At 40.6% G+C, this 18,254-nt stretch overlaps 1 protein-coding gene across 1 annotated transcript in view; it reads right to left on the reverse strand.

The window, feature by feature from the left end:
* Positions 1–18,254, reverse strand: part of LOC126237094 (short transient receptor potential channel 4-like) — a 318,000-nt gene that overhangs the window by 247,727 nt on the left and 52,019 nt on the right. Inside the window, exon 4 of the mRNA XM_049946938.1 lies at positions 4,157–4,302. Coding sequence (XP_049802895.1) covers positions 4,157–4,302 — 146 coding nt within the window. The remainder of the gene's footprint in view (positions 1–4,156; positions 4,303–18,254) is intronic.

Raw genomic sequence — 18,254 nt, forward strand, 5'->3', positions numbered from 1 at the left:
CCAGACGATCGTAACCCCTATGTTTGCGTGGTAGTGTACTGGTGGTGTACGCGTACGTGGAGAACTTGTTTGCACAGCAATCGCCAACATAGTGTAACTGAGGCGGAATAAGGGGAACCAGCCCACATTCGTCGAGGCAGATGGAAAACCGCCTAAAAACCATCCACAGACTGGCCGGCTCGCCGGACCTCGACACAAGTCCGCCAGGCGGATTCGTGCCGGGGACTAGGCGCTCCTCCCCAATTCGGAAAGCCGTGCTTTAGACCGCAAGGCTAACCGGGCGGGCTAAGGAGAAGTTCATTTGCATTTTTGTGGCGACGAACACGCTCCAACAATGTAAGACCCACAGCTGTAAGCAGTAGGCCTACCTGCGGGAGATCGGACATGTTTGCGCGACCTTGTTGCGGTGATGACAGGCGCCTCGCGCAACGACTCATCGTGCTTTGTTCAGTGTAGGGTCTCCGTAGACATTCTCCAACTGCCTATGAATATCTGCGATGCTCTGTCTTCCTGCAAAAGAAACTCAATGACTGCTCTCTGTCTGTAATGCACCTTCGTTGCGGATTCCATTTTGATGGCTACGTATAGCGCCACCAGCGGGTATATCCCACGATGTTCAAAAACCAATTCTGCTTTTCATCTGATATTTACCTAAAAATTTGTTGCATATCTTCCTGAACGCCCTTCGTGCTTTTTTCGGAAGAAGCCTGCTTTCACGAGAGACGGAGTGTCTAATGGTTGTAATCGTCATTTATGAATTATTGGGAACCACTATGCTACAATTGCGAAGAGTAGTCAACCCAGGTCTGCAGTGAACCTGTGAAAGGACATAGTCGATGAATGGCTAATAGCCTGGTACCTAGAAAGAGATTTTCACTCTGCAGCGGAGTGTGCGCTGATATGAAACTTCCTGGCAGATTAAAACCGTGTGCCGGACCGAGACTCGAACTTGGGACCTTCGCCTTACGCCGGCAAGTGCTCTACCATCTAAGCTACCCAAGCACGACTCACCACCCGTCCTCACAGCTTCAATTCTGCCAGTACCTCGTCTCCTACCTTCCAAACTTCACAGAAGCTCTCCTGCGAACCTTGCAGAACCAGAACTTCTGGAAGAAAGGATATTACGGAGACATGGCTTAGCCACAGCCTGGGGGATGTTTCCGGAATGAGATTTTCACTCTGCATCGGAGTGTGCCCTGATATGAAACTTCCTGGCAGATTAAAGCTGTGTGCCGCACCGAGACTCGAACTCGGGACCTTTGCCTTTCGCGTGCAACTGCTCTACCAACTCAGCTACCCAAACACAACTCACGACCCGTCCTCACAGCTTCAATTCTGCCAGTACATCGTCTCCTACCTTCCAAACTTCACAGAAGCTCTCTTGCGAACCTTGCAGAACCAGCACTTCTGGAAGAAAGGATATTACGGAGACATGTCTTAGCCACAGCCTGGGGAATGTTTCCAGAATGAGATTTGCACTCTGCAGCGGAGTGTGCGCTGATATGAAACTTCCTGGCAGACCAGAACTGTGTGCCGGACCGAGACTCGAACTCGGCACCTTTTCCTTTCGCGGGCAAGTGCTCTACCATCTGAGCTACCCAAGCACGACTGACGACCCGTCCTCACAGCCGAGTTCGAGTCTCGGTCCGGCACACGTTTAATCTGCCCGGAAGTTTCATATCAGCGCACACTCCACTGCAGAATGAAAATCTCATTCTGGAAACATCCCACAGGCTGTGGTTAAGCCATTTACCTGCAATATCCTTTCTTCCAGAAGTGCAAGGTTCGCAGGAGAGCTTCTGTGAAGTTTGGAAGGTAGGAGACGAGGTACTGGCAGAATGGAAGCTGTGAGGACGGGTCGTGAGTCGTGCTTGGGTAGCTCAGATGGTAGAGCACTTGCTCGTGATAGGCAAAGGTCCCGAGTTCGAGTCTCGGTCCGGCAAACAGTTTTAATCTGCCAGGAAGTTTCAGCCTGGTATCTGTTTTCTCCTTATTCAACTGAGCCTACGTCCGCTATGTTCCCAGTCACACACTCCCCTACGCTGTTATGAAGACACCCCACTTGATATCCGTGTACGTATGTGGTTTCAACATGGTACAGTTCACTCGATGCATTTTTCTACGACGTCATTAGTTCCCCTTACAATATTTCGGTTGAAAGCCACCCAAGCATGGTCAAAGGTAGTCGAGAACTGACTCCCGAACATGCCTATTTGTTCGCCGAGACGACAAAGCATATGACTCGAAGTTCGATGCACATGTGACACAAGTGTTATAATTAACGCTGCATCTCCACCCGCCCCAGTTCTGTCTAGCCAAGAGCGCGGCGTGGTACGATCTGATTCGAAAGGCTGTTCCTGCGCGTGTGTGTGTGTGCGTGCGTGTGTGTGTGTGTGTGTGTGTGTGTGTGTGTGTGTTTGTGTGTGTGTTTGCAATTTACTTGCGCTCAACGGGAAACCTGTCAGCACCCATACGAAAATTAGTAGGAACGAATGGGATTAAAATGGCTAAGAATGTCGTCAAACAATGAGGAGTAAGCTTGCAGAACTATATTCATTTCCAACCTCACTCATGGTCACCCACACAATCACACTCTCTCACATCCCTTAAGATAACGTAAACTTGGCGAAATGTGCTAAACTGTAATTAAAACACATGTAATAAAAGAGAGGAGGTAAAATACCTACACAGGGAATGTGACTAGCGACAATTCACAAAATACATGGATTAGCCCAGCAAACACACAACGGATGCTGTATACTCCAGCACTGTCCGTTCCAGTGCAATTGTTTATAAATAAGTAATAAAATGCCACCACCTCGAAATACAAATGGACGGCCTTCAGATATATATAAACACCATTCTAGCTTAGGATAACTGGAGGAAATCCGCCATCTTGGATTGGGAGAGGGAGAAAGGGAGTGAGGAAAATGTGAGAATTGTGGGACATTTTTAAGCAGCACATATGTGCAGTCGCCAATATAGTAGTAAATGCAATTAATTAGAACAAGTTAGTTAGATCAGCCACTGTGGACTGAGCAGAGAGTTGTGTTAAATGTGGATTTTTTTAAATAGCACAAGTGTGCAACATCTGCCATAGTGGGAAACATTTTGATTTAGGATGAATGGGTTACATGTGCTAACTAGGGCTGCAGTGAGAAAGAGGGAGAGGGGGAGGACAGGAAAGAGGAGGAGAAGGAGCGAGTGAGGGTGGGTAGAGGGAGGGGGAAGGGGTGACCTTGACCCTGACACTTATGAAACTGATGTAGATGGAACCCTACAGTGTGCACTCGAACTCCACATCCTACACTACTGTCATAGACTTGGCACAACTTTGACTGTAAGAGATCAAACCTAAGAGGTAAAGATAAAACGTAACAAAGGAAGATTAGCGTTTAATGTCCAGTCGACGATGTGGTCACTAGATACCGGGTACAAGGCCCAATTGACGAAGAATGGGGAGGGAAATCGAACATATCATTTCAGAGAAACCATTTCAGCATTCGCTTTAAATGATTTCGACAAATTACGGAAAACCTAAATCTCGATGGTCGGAGGGTGGTTTGAAACACCTTCTTCCAAATACGAGTCCAGTGTCTTAACTACTGCAGCATCTAGCTCAGCATTGGAAGCGCCACTATGAACAACACAGGGTCAATCGAGGACCTGCAAACAAATTGTGATTATCAGAAACATAGTTCGTTGTTTCAACTGGTAACAACTGCCAGAACGCCAGCCTGGGAAGACTGGCATTCCTGTGAGTGCGAATACTGAAATAATAGGATTCCACGAAGTCCCCGTATCACAGTTGATCAGACTGGCTGGTAGTAGTATTTTCACTACTTCCTTGACCACAGAAGGTATCAACAATTAAAAAAAAAAAAATCGTGGGTGTGAATTCCTAAGGGACCAACCTGCTGAGGTCATCGATCCCTAAGCTTACACACTGCTTAAACTAACTGAAACTAACTTGTGCTAAGAACAACACACACATCCAAGCCCGAGGGAAGACACGGACCTCTGGCGGGAGGGGCCGCGCAATCGGTGACATGGCGCTTCTTACCTCGCGGCCACTCCACGGCGTTGTTCCCTCTCTCGAAAACTAAGCTACTGTTACATATGGTCAGAATAGTGAGACGGAATACTATATACACACCGTCTGCGTGTTGGGATGAGCGACGAACTCTTTCTGAACGAGATCCATGGCGAGCACAAGGCGAGGGAAGTCCACGGTGCCCGGGATGTTACACCCTTCGCGTCGTCGCAAGATCAATTGCACTTCCTCTGAGCTCCGACAGCAAGCTGTGCATATGCGGAGCAAACATTACTTCGTGAAACAGCAATTAATTACGAACAATTTTAGTCTAATATGAATAATAATTACTAGCTTAGAGCCCGCTTCTTCGCTCGCGTAGACTGTTTGGCCAGCACAGGTTATTTTGTGTTTCTTTAATCGTGTTTTTATGTTGTTTACAAATTGCAACACTTTCTAAACTTTTCACGCTAATTATAACCATAGAAGAATACTCTTTTCCGAACGTACTTCTCACCAAAAGTAATTCTGATAGTTGGAGTTCAAGGTTTTCATCACGCACTTTGCGTTCTTGTGGTGACATTTCCACAGAAACTTTCGTCTCCCACACATGTTTCTTTATATCTGACTGAGAAGTTAAATACTAGCTTTCACAGAATTAGCTTTAAAATTTTTTTAATATCAAGAATTATTTTCTTAAAAATTTCAATCTCCTATTTCACCCCCTTAGTGTTGACTTTCTAAAAGCAGTATATATATATATATATACTTGGATTCTCTGTTATATATTACTATGAACATCGTGTACAGTTCTGCCACTGGGCACAAGAGAAATTACGGAAGGATGACAGATTTTTTGCACGGGTTCTATTTAGCGACGAAGCGTCATTCACCAACAGAGAATCCAAGTACGAATTTCCATAGATTTGGCTTTCAAAGTACTTTCATAATGAAATAATCCCCTTTTAACACCATTGAATTATTCTTCAATATATAGGGTGGTCCACTGATAGTGACCGGGCCAAATATCTCACGAAATAGGCATCAAACGAAAAAACTACAAAGAACGAAACTCGTCTAGCTTGAAGGGGGAAACCAGATGGCGCTATGGTTGGCCCGCTAGATGGCGCTGCCATAGGTCAAACAGATATCAACTGCGTTTTTTAAAATAGTAACCCCCATTTTTATTACATATTCGTGTAGTACGTAAACAAATATGAATGTTGTAGTTGGACCACTTTTTTCGCTTTGTGATAGATGGCGCTGTAATAGTCACAAACGTGTAAGTACGTGGTATCACGTAACATTCCGCCAGTGCGGACGGTATTTTCTTCGGGATATATTACCCGTGTTAAAATGGACCGTTTACCAAATGTGGAAAAGGTCGATATCGTGTTGGTGTATGGCCATTGTGATCAAAATGTCCAACGGGCGTGTGTTATGTATGCTGCTCGGTGTCTTGGACGACATCATACAAGTGTCCGGACCGTTCGCAGGATAGATACTTTTTTTTACGGAAACAGGAAGTGTTCATCCGCATGTGAAACGTCAACCACGGCCTGCAACAAATGATGATGCCCAAGTAGGTGTCTTAACTGCTATCGCGGCTATTCCGCACATCAGTAGCAGACTAATTTCGCGAGAATCAGGAATCTCAAAAACGTCGGTGTTGAGAATGCTACAGCAACATCGATTGCATCCGTACCATATTTATATGCACCAGGAATTGCATGGCGACGACTTTGAACATCGTGTACAGTTCTGCCACTGGGCACAAGAGAAATTACGGAACGATGACAGATTTTTTGCACGCGTTCTATTTAGCGACGAAGCGTCATTCACCAACAGCGGTAACGTAAACCGGCATAATATACACTATTGGGCAACGGAAAATCCACGATGGCTGCGACAAGTGGAAAATTAGCGACCTTGGCGGGTTAATGTATGGTGCGGCATTATGGGAGGAAGGATAATTGGCCTTCATTTTATCGATGACAATCTAAATGGTACAGTGTATGCTGATTTCCTATTAATGTTCTTCCGATGTTACTAAAAGATGTTTCACTGCATGACAGAATGACGATGTACTTCCAACATGATGGATGTCTGGGACATAGCTCGCGTGCGGTTGAAGCGGTATTGAATCGCATAATTCATGACAGGTGGATTGGTCGTCGAAGCACCATACCATGGCCCGCACGTTCACCGGATCTGACGTCCCCGGATTTCTTTCTGTGGGAAAAGTTGAAGGATATTTGCTATCGTGATCCACCGACAGCGCCTGACAACATGCGTCAGCGTATTGTCAATGCATGTGCGAACATTACGGAAGGCGAACTACTCGCTGTTGAGAGGAATGTCGGTACACATATTGCCAAATGCATTGAGGTTGACGGACATGATCTTGAGCATTTATTGCATTAATGTGGTATTTACAGGTAATCACGCTGTAACAGCATGCGTTCTCAGAAATGATAAGTTCACAAAGGTACATGTATCACATTGGAACAACCGAAAAAAAATGTTCAAACGTACCTACGTTCTGTATTTTAATTTAGAAAACCTACCTGTTACCAACTGTTCGTCTAAAATTGTGAAACATATGTTTGTGACTATTACAGCGCCATCTATCACAAAGCGAAAAAAGTGGTCTAACTAAAACATTCATATTTCTTTACGTGTTACACGAATAAGTAATAAAAATGGGGGTTCTTATTTAACAAAACGCAGTTGATATCCATTTGACCTAAGGCAGCGCCATCTAGCGGGCCAGCCATAGCGCCATCTGGTTTCCCCCTTCAAGCTAGACAAGTTTCGTTCTTCGTAGTTTTTTCGTTTGACGCATTTTTTGTGAGATATTTGGCCCGGTCACGATCAATGGAATACCCTGTATGTATTGAACAGCGAAGCCAAATACATATTTTCATAGATTTGGCTTTCAAAGTACTTTCATAATGAAATAATCCCCTTTTAACACCATTGAATTTCCAAAAACACTGAAACACGTAATTTTTATTTCTAATCGAGAAGCCAAATACAAAGTTGTAAGAGGTCCATGAATAAGAAATTTATTGCTAGTGCACTCGAACAGTTGTAACGTCGATGGATTGCTCATGCGCTGCCTGCGATATGTGAGCTACAATAGAATTGCAGACCAGAGACCAGTGTCGGCTGCAGTAGGAGCAGTGTCTGCTCGGCTGAAGCAGTAGTAATAGTAGTAGTAGTAGTAGTAGTAGCTTGCAGTCGGGTGGTTGGGCCGGTCGTGGAGACCGATGGTGGTGCCTGAGTGATGTAGTATAAGGTAAAACCAAGAATACTATTCATAGCCGCGTGCATATGTAATCTGTAACAACTGATTTTGTATTATTGTTATATCAAGTCCCATGTAAATGTTTTTAAAAATCTTTTAATAATAATCTTTCTTATAAAATTAACTTTTGACAATCAGTCATCTGAATTTAAAGATTTTATTAATTTCTCCTATCCATGGTCATCCCTATTATCGTAAAGAAAAATCAGTTGTCTCTTTTTATACCCAATAAATCTAGTGGCCAGCATTGCACTGGGCTGTGCCAGAAAAATTCCTCATAGGAGCAGATATATACGAGTTATCCGGCGTCTTCATTAAGGTAAGAATTTTCAATTTGTTCAGAATGATCTTTCAGGGCCATGGCGCATCACTGCTGACGTCCAAAATTTACCTGTTTAAATTCACAGTCAGTTAATGATTGAAAGGTTATATGTGAGCCACAATTTTATTGAGAGGTTAGTCACGTTTTGTTATTCCGAGGTTACGGAAGTAAACTGTTGGGAGGTTACACTAAATGTGAATATTATAATTATTTTTCATGTTGGGTGGTTACAATTATCGGAAATACAGAAGCGTCCGATCTTATTCATGACGTCACAAATACCGCGGAAACGACCATAAACAACAATTCCAATATGGCGGATATAAAAACATCGAATACGTATTGTAAACACTGAAATACACAAGTTTCACAAAAAGCCTAATGACTGTAACGGGACAAGCGTGGGAAATTGGGGGTTTTTGGGTGGGGAGAAACTAAATATGTCGTTATGCGGTGGGGGGACTCTGCAGTGCCCCCCCCATCCCCCCACAGACTTCATTAGTGTCAAATCAATATTTTCGAATCATAGGCGGCCGCTGCCGCGGCCGCATTCAAAAAGAAAAACTCCCAACCTAACCTTAAGTGGGCTACGCTACAGATCAATATGTTCATCAAATTGCTTCATATTACGTATACATGTTCTTTAAACAAGAGTACATCAAACCATGTATTAGGTTTTCCGCGCCGTAATGACGTCACACACCACAACCCGCTTACGTCACGGGTCAAAGCCGACGAGTAAGATCGGACCTTTCTGTTGACCCCAATTATCGACAGCCGGCCAGGATCGTATTTTTTTGTGAATTTCTGAGAAGTAGTCAGTTATATATCTGCTCTTATTTACCTAATGTTAAATGTAGTTTGCGTCTGGTGCAACGCATTTACTAATTTGTCTCTCCTTCTTTCACAGATCATCGGCAATTTATTGCTCTTTGTTGTTAATGTATTTGTTCCATTTTGCTTTGTCTTTGTTTGATTTTGTGCCTACCTTTGACTTGTGAAAATGCCGCGAAAAACTGCTAACAGTACATCGCGATGCGCAATGAGTGAAAAAGCCGACTTGAATAATTTGACTGATAATACTACCGACACTCAGTATCCTAATGATAATCCTACAGTTACAGATAGTCAGTGCGTGGCGACCACCAGTAATGATCCTAATCTAAATGATGAGCAAACAAATTCAATTATGTCCACACTAAATTTAACAACTGATGACGCGGCACGTTCCGCTACAATGAACGCTGCCCAGTTTGACACACCTGATTTGCAAACTTTACACAGTGAACAGATAAATGTTTCTAACAAGGATGAACAATATACTCAAAATACGTCAGATTTATTTGCTTCCGATGTAGTGACCGACAGTGTACATCCAATTAGCAAACCTTTTCAAGAATCAGACAATGACCAAATGGTTATACAAAACGTGACAAATGCAGATACACCATCACACAGCACAGAGAATAGAGTCGCTAATTTTGGCATGGACCAAGTTATGGCTGTGTTGCTACAACCTAATGAAAATCTCAAACAGTCGAATGAAAAACAAGACAACAATTATAAACAACTTAATGAAAAACTCAAACAGTCGAATGAGAAACAAGACAACAATTATAAACAACTTAATGAAAATCTCAAACAGTTCAATAAAAAAACACGACAACCTTAATGAATCGAACAAACAACTTAGTGAATCGATTACAGCCATTTCCGCGCGGTGTCATGATACTAAAGAACAATTACGTGAGGAAATTAAGGCTTTTGCTAGGAATAGTAGTGAAGAAATTAGACCTGTTGCACAAGAATTACGTAATACACATGCAGCCACAACCAAATTACTTAGAGACGAAATCAGTGCAGTCGCTAAACAATGTTCAGAAAACGCAACACAGTTACGCGACAAGTTTAATGTCAGCAGAACTTTCGCGCACTCTGGATGCGAAAGTCGACAAGAAATTAGAACAACAGAACAGCCAAATTGACGAACGTTTTAATCACCAGCTACAAAACAGTGAAATGCGTTACCGTAAATTCATACAGGAACAGAACAAAGTAAAGAAACAAGTCATGGAAACAATTACTGCACAGAGACAGGAAGACAAGCGTTAAGTTGTTTACGAAAGCAAAAAAATACGTAGACAACAACATTGCTGCAGTATCAGACGAAATTAATACTATCAAACAGTTGAACACAGAATTGCATGGTGAAATCTCCGAACTTAAAACAAAAACAGACAGTAATATTCAGAGAAAATAAATACACAGAAGATTTTCAGACAGTGACCAGCAGACTCGAACAATTGGAATTAGTACAGGATCCCGGTTCCATTAAAGCAGACGTTAAGAAATTGAACAAAACTACACGTAAAATGCAAAAAGAAAATGCTTGTGACACTAAAACTGACGATCCTGTTAAAGCACTGACTGAAAAATTTGATGAGTTGGCCAGTCGTATTGACGTTATCGAAAATAACAATGACACCAAATCAGACGATACGTCACCAGTTTCGTTCAATCAAACACCCGAATTCCAAAACATACAGCAGACAATCAGTGAGATAGGTTCGTCCAGTAACACATTACGTAGAAAATTGTCATCTTTACAGCAAGAAGTGACAGAAATGAAAAATGTTTCAGCCTCTAACAGGTCACAGCATATGCCACATTCTGAACATTTGTCACATTCACACAGCCAGTATAACTTAGATAATTTATAGAGAGTACATGACTTAGATTCCGAACAGACACAGACAAACAGATTATCATGCAATCCTGAACCTGCTCAGACATTCAGAGACGATAATTTTGATTACAAACACTTTCTATCTGTTAGGAAATTTATAGTATTTAAAAATGATTGCACACAGTTTCACCCTTTGTATTGGATACAACAATTTAGTTTTGCATTTCCACCAACTTGTCCCGTAACACACAAACTTGAATTTATTTGCAGTTTTTTGGAAGGCGAACCGGCAACTCGTATGAGACCGATCGCGAGACAATGTTACTCGGTAGAAAAATTTAAGGATGCTTTTCTGTCGGCGTATTAGTCGAAGACGACACAGCGCAGAATCAAGGATCAGTTAATTAGCTTACCGAATTATGAGAACTCAAAATTTCCCACTGTCACGCAATTTTTTGAACACACGGTACAGCAAAACCAATGTTCATATGAGCCGTTCAGTGAGTCAGCTCTAATCCAATTATGTATTTCAAAACTACCACGATCGTTAAGAGTGTCACTTTTAACAGGACAGCAGAAAGATAGTATTACGGCGTTTAGGGATCTGCTACAGCTTTTGGAAATTCAGCAATCAGACAATTCCTTCATAAGCAAAAATTTTTCACATCATAACCAAGGCCAACAAGCGTACAGTAATTACGAGCAGCCACGCTATTTTAATAGCAAGGGTGACAGACGCTCTAGGAACGACAACCACCAGAACTTTAATACGAGAAAAAAATTTTAATTATCAGTATCGTCAAAATTATCAGCAACATCAAACACGTTTTGGCAACAATAGAGGCTTTTCCACACAACAGCAACAAAACCAGCCAGTTGGCATACCTAACCAACAATGTGGTTTGCAAGGTCAACCAACCTTCAATGTTTCGCCGCCTACATTTATAACGTCGGCTCCACCAAATAGTAACGCACAGCAACAAGGCAATCACTACGTACAGAAGGCACATCATTTCAACTCCTATCGCAACGCGTCGTATAGTAATGACTACCATGATAGACGTAAAAGTAATGAGCACAGTTTTCAGCGCACGTATAATAACAGCAGGTTTTATCAACAGCAGAATCATCCACAACCACAGATTATCATGAATGAACCAGACAGTCGATATCATCCCCAACCTAATACGTCAGGACGAAATAACAGAACAGTACAAACAGTCGAAATGCCACAGCATCCTCCTGCAAATAACAGCACGTCAGAAAGGATTTGACTAAATATAGTACATGCTGCATCTTCCATACGCGCGCGTATCGTAAGTAAACAGTGAGTTATATGTAATCACCAGTTTTTTTATTCAGTACTCTTTCAACTTATTTATATCTGCCTGAATAGTTCTAGGGTCCTTTGTTTACGTTTTAGTCACTACTTAAATCAGCTTATACGATTTCTGTTTATACCATGAGTGAGAAGTGTGTGACATGCCGTAGGATCGTTAGTTTTGGGGTATGGTGTGATGGGTGCTGTAGTTTCTTTCATTGGGGCGAATGTAGTGGCGTGGGAAATGGGGACATAAATGAGGCTCACCAGTGGTATTGTAGGATCTGCAGTAGAGATAGGAAAATACTGGAACAGGAAGGGAAAATTGCAGCTCTTCAAGCTGACCTAGACAAAGCAAGGGAGGATCTGGACAGGTTAAAGAGGGAGAAGGGTGAACAGAGGTGGGAAGTGGCGACAGGTAATAGGGGGAACAGGCAAAGGAGAGCATCAGACAGCTTTGTCATAAATCTTGAAAATAGATTTGACCTGTTGCCTCAGTCAGAATCGGATGAGCCTCATGTAGCTGAAGCTGTAGAAAGGGCACAACAAGCTTTCAAGGACTTGAAAAAGGTAGGGAAATTTGTAAAGAGAAAGAAAGTTCTGTTGTTAGGTAGTTCCCATGGTAGAGGTGTTGGCCAACTGCTGCAGGAAAATCTAGGTCCAGAGTACCAGGTCACAAACTTTTTCAAGTCTAGTGCAGATCTGGGTCAGGTAACAGAGGATGTAGGTGCTTTATGCAAGGATTTCACAAAGGAGGATGCCATGGTGATAGTGGGTGGTCCGGAAAATAGCATTGACAGAGACTCAGAATATTCCATAGAGAGTGACGTGGCGAAGATAGCATCAGCAACGAAGCATACGAGTGTGGGATTTGTGTCTGTGTTGAGACGCCATGATCGGCCTCATTTGAACTCTTCCGTAGGGAGGGTGAACTTGGAGTTGGAGTGGCTGCTTAGGACGGATATAGGGTCCCATATTGGTTTGATTCCTGTGGATGCTATCGATAGGTGGGACTACACTAGGCATGGCCTTCACCTCAATAGGAAAGGGAAGGGAAAACTGTGTGGGTTGATTGCAGAAAACATAAGGGGGGACAAGTGGTAAAATACCAGTGGTCACAGGTGTCAGAGGGATGCCTTCTTTAGGATAGGGAAGGGCGAAAGAAAACGAGTTTTAAGAGAGATTGGCAGACACACTCAGTTTGAGAAAACAGATGAACAGGAGTCAGATTTTGTCATACAGCCTCCATTTAAACAGTGTTTAACAGAAAGTAATCAGAAACTGCCAGTTCATCTTCGCCAAAGCAGTTACAATCCCATTAGTATGCAGTATCAGTTTTCTTTATTACACCAGAACATTCCGGGACTTAGAAATAAAGTTGTTGAACTACTCATTTGTATCGATGAAATGAATTCATCTAACCAAATTGACATAATCTGCCTCTCTGAACATCAAGTGACCACTGATATAGATATGTTAGACATTCCAGAATTTAAGCTAGCTTCCTATTTCTGCAGAGTAGATATGGATGGAGGAGGAGTTGCCACATTTATCAAAAACTGCCATAAATTCAAGAACATTGACAATAATAAATTCTGTTTAGAGCAGCATCTAGAAGCATGTGCAACAGAAGTAGAGTTCCATAACAGATCCTATATAATAATAACCATTTACCGAGCACCTGCAGGAAATTATAATCTATTCTTAGATAATCTAGAAGCTCTTTTGGGTTATTTAAAAGGAAGAAACAAAGAAATTTTGATTGCTGGTGACTTTAATTCAGATTTTCTAATACAATCTTCCAGTAAACATTCACTGCAGTTAGTAATGTTGTCTTTCAATCTAACTCACACTGTAAACTTTCCAACTAGGATCACTAAATCCTCAAGGACAGCAATTGATAACATTTTTATAGACAAATCAAAGGAACAAAATCATATCATAAAACCTGTTATAAATGGACTATCAGATCATGACATGCAGCTCCTTGTTTTAGATGTAAATTCTAAGCAGATTATCAATACTGCTAAATCTGAGTACAGGAGAGTAGTCAATCAACCAAAAATTGAGTGTTTTAGAAAACTGCTCAAAGATATGAACTGGAAAGATGTTTATAGTGCTCATGACATGAATGAAAAATATAACACATTCGTGAACAATGTCAGTACCATGTTGGAAAACTGTTTTCCTCTAAAAGTTACTCAAATTAAACAGAAGTCTATAATAAAACCATGGATTACACAAGGAATAAAGATTTCCTGTAAGACAAAAAGGAAAATGTATCTGTCGACCAAGAATAGCTCCAATGCTGATGATTTAGCTAATTACAAGGAATACTGTAAAACATTATAAAAAGTAATTCAGACGTCTAAACAAATGCACTACGAGAAGAAGATAACAATGTCAGGGAACAAAATAAAAACAATATGGGATATAGTGAAAGGGGAGACTGGTAGAACCAGAAAGGAACAGGAGCAAATAGCACTAAGGGTAGATGACACATTAGTAACTGATGGGCATAGTGTGGTAAATCTGTTTAACAAGTACTTTATATCCGTTACTGATAGAATGGGACTTTCAGGATCAGTAAATAATGCCCTTGAATATCTGAAACTAGCCTTTACAAATAGCTTCAAGTACATGAATATATCACTCACTTCACCAAAAGAAATAACTTCCATAGTAAAATCTTTAAAAACAAAGCATTCTAGTCGGTACGATGAAATATCAACAAAGTTAATTAAGGCATGTTCTTGTGAGTTTAGTACAATTCTAAGTTACTTGTGTAACCAGTCAATTATAACTGGGACATTTCCTGACTGGCTAAAATATGCAGATGTTAAGCCTCTATTCAAGAAAGGGGATAAAGAGATACCATCAAACTACAGACCGATTTCGCTTTTGCCAGCATTCTCAAAAATTTTAGAAAAAGTAATGTACAGGCAGCTACTCAACCATCTGACCACAAATAACATATTATGAAGAACACAGTTTGGATTTCTGAAGGGTTCTGATATCGAGAAGGCTATTTACACCTACAGTGAAAATGTACTTAATTCATTAAATAATAAATTACAAGCAACAGGTATTTTCTGTGATTTGTCAAAGGCATTTGATTGTGTCAACCACAACATCCTTTAAAGTAAATTAGAATTCTATGGTGTCACGGGCAGTGCTGCAAAATGGTTCAAGTCATACCTCACTAACAGGAAACAAAGGGTGTCAGTGCAAGGGACTAGTGAATTAAGTCATCAGTCATCATCAGAATGGGAAGAAATTACATGTGGTGTCCCACAAGGATCCATCTTAGGGCCATTGCTTTTTCTTGTGTACATTAATGATCTGTCATCAGTTACACTGCCTGAAGCAGAGTTCGTTTTGTTTGCAGATGACACAAGTATTGCAACAAATAGTATGTCAAGTGTAGTTCTAGAAAGATCTGCTAATGATATTTTCATGGATATTAATAAATGGTTTAAAGCCAACTCACTGACATTAAACTTCGAAAAGACTCACTATATGCAATTCAAAACCTGTAAGAGGTTTCCACCCAGCATATGCATAAAACACGAAGAAGAGCAGATAGAAGAGGTTGATAGTCTTAAATTCCTGGGATTACAACTTGATAATAAATTCAGTTGGGAAGAGCACACCACAGAACTGCAGAAACGCCTTAACAAATCTGTACTTGCAATTCGAGTGTTAGCAGACATAGGCGACACAAAAATGAAAAAGCTTGCATACTTTGCCTACTTTCATTCCATAATGTCATATGGTATAATATTTTGGGGTAACTCTTCAAGTCAAACAAAAGTTTTCAGAGTCCAAAAGCGTGTAATATGTATTATTTGTGGAGTAAATTCACGGACGTCCTGTAGAAACCTCTTCAAAGAAATGGGTTTACTAACTACTGCCTCTCAGTATATTTACTCATTAATGAAATTTGTCCTAAATAATTTATCTCTTTTTCCAACAAACAGCTCAGTTCATCCATACAATACCAGGAACAAAACTGATCTGCACAATGACTTAAAAGCACTTACTTTAGTTCAAAAAGGGGTCCACTACTCAGGAACACACATCCTCAATAATTTGCCAGTAAACATAAAAAATTTAGTTACAAATAAAGATCAGTTTAAAAGGAACCTGAAAGACTTACTAGTAACCAACTCCTTCTACTCCATTGACGAATTTTTTAATAGAAACAAATGATGTATTGTATATATTCATACTATTAGTATGGTTATTTCAGCTTAAAAAAAATAAATTGACATGTTCCACATCCACGAGGATCTCCTCAGCACGGATCTATGGAACGAAAAACTAATCTAATCTAATCTAATCCCAGCAACGTAAGCAACACTTTTGATACACAGAATCTTGTTCATGAAAATGTTATTACTTTTGACGACATCCGAGACACACTTTTACATGAAAAACCAGTTATATAAAAAACCATTTCCCACCCAGTTATTGAAGTAAAGGTAGGGTCATCCACATTTTCAGCAGTAATCGATTCTGGATCACCTGTGTCAGTTAAAAATGAAAAGACTTTCAACGAATGTAACAGAGAGAACACCTATCCTACGTTACCATTAGGCAAAACTAAAGTAAAAGGAACAGTATCTGGTAAAGGAGTAGATGTAAAATTACAGACACACTTATAATTTTGTATTGCAGGTCACACGCTCCACACAAATTTTTGGATTGCTCCTTTATTGACAACAGACCTTAGTTTAGGTACGAATTTTTTGGTGCAACATGACGCAGTTATTGACTTTCAAAATTCCTATGTAATGTTGAAGGATGAAAATTTACAACTGGCATTAGAATTTCAGCAAGCTTTATCTGCAGAAGAACAAGCAATTAATCGAACAGAGGTCATTTCCACATCGCGTAACATAGACTGTCATTCCACATTGTTCACAGATACGTATGTACACAGCCACAATACACCAGACGAAGCCGACTATGGTGTTATGCAAATGATTTCTAATAAAGTAAAACAGAGCCGTGCAAATATAGGTGACGAACGTACTCAACTACTCAAAATTCTTTTACAGCAAGCTGCAGTTTTTGACAACTGGTACTATGTCCGGTTTTATGTATGAATTTCAAGTTAAACAGCATGACACATTTAAAGCTAAACATTATCCTATTCCTTATATCCACAGAGAACAAGTTAAGAAAGAATTGCAAGCTATGCTTGACCAAGGAATTATTGAACTGGCAGTTAGTCCGTACATTAACCCGTTCCATATTGTTACGAAAAAGGATGGCTCACTTCGCCTCATACTTGATTCGGGTCATGTCAACGACATTATTAATGAAACAGATCGTCCACAGACACGTGAAGAACTTCTACAGAAATTTCATGGTACTGCTATTTATTCCACATTAGATTTAAAATCGGGATTTTGGAAAATTCAGCTCCATCCGAACTGCAGAAAGTGCACAGCATTTCTCTGTTTTGGTGATTGTTATGAATTGCGCAAATTACCGTTCGGCCTAACAATTTCTTCAGCAGCATTTATTTGCGGTTTGAATACTATACTTCCGACAGAACTTAAAGACAAAATCACAAAGTATGCAGACGACATCCTTATCGCAGAAGCTAACTGGTCTGAACACTATTTGATGCTTGAACAACTGTTGCAAACTTTTCGTGCACAAGGACTTACAGTTAATCTTAGCAAATCACACTTCGGCAAAACTTCCATAAAACTGAGTTCTGCCAAGCAAATTTTAGTCTCATGTATATTCAACAAGTTGCTTTTGAAAATTTCATTTCGTCATCATTACGAGACATAGCACAAGAGCAGAGCAAAGACGACGTATGGAAAGAGATTAAACTCCTTTGGCAAGATAGAAATAACGTTACCATTAGAAACCATTATACTGCACGCAACAACATTCTTTTTTGCCGCTCTCACCCTGACAACAACAACTGGTTATTATGCATTCCTGACGAACTTGTTAACAAATTAATATGGTATACTCATTTAAGTTAGGTGCATTATGGAGCCAGAAAATGTTTTCTTGTACTGAGACAGAACCGTTATTTTTCCAACATGGAGAAACGTATTCGACGAATTTCAGCGTCATGTAAAATTTGCCAGAAAGATAAATCAGACACGACTTCACATATTCCTCCATTACATCCCATTGTACCCATTAAATTGAGACATATGGCAGCTGTAGACATTTTTGGACCGATTCCTAGATCTAATAGAGGTTTTTGTTACATATTTGTCGCTGTTGAACTCACTTCGAAACTTGTTACCTTCACTCCGTTACGCAAAGCTACTGCTAAATCTATTTCGAATGCATTTGTAAAACATTTTCTATTTCATGTTGGGTATGTATTGAAAGTAATTTCCGACAATGGACCACAATTTCGATCTGCGATATGGACACATATGTTACGAGCTAGAAACATTTCTCCGATCTATAAATCCAGGTATCACGCTTCTTCGAACCCTTCTGAACGATTGTTGAATAAATTGGTAAACTATGTAGAATATCTCGTCGACTACGCCACCATGAAATAAGTGACATTGCTCTCAACAACATCAAACGTGC

Source organism: Schistocerca nitens, chromosome 1 (genome assembly GCF_023898315.1).
Source record: "Schistocerca nitens isolate TAMUIC-IGC-003100 chromosome 1, iqSchNite1.1, whole genome shotgun sequence".
Classification (NCBI taxonomy): Eukaryota; Metazoa; Arthropoda; class Insecta; order Orthoptera; family Acrididae; genus Schistocerca; species Schistocerca nitens.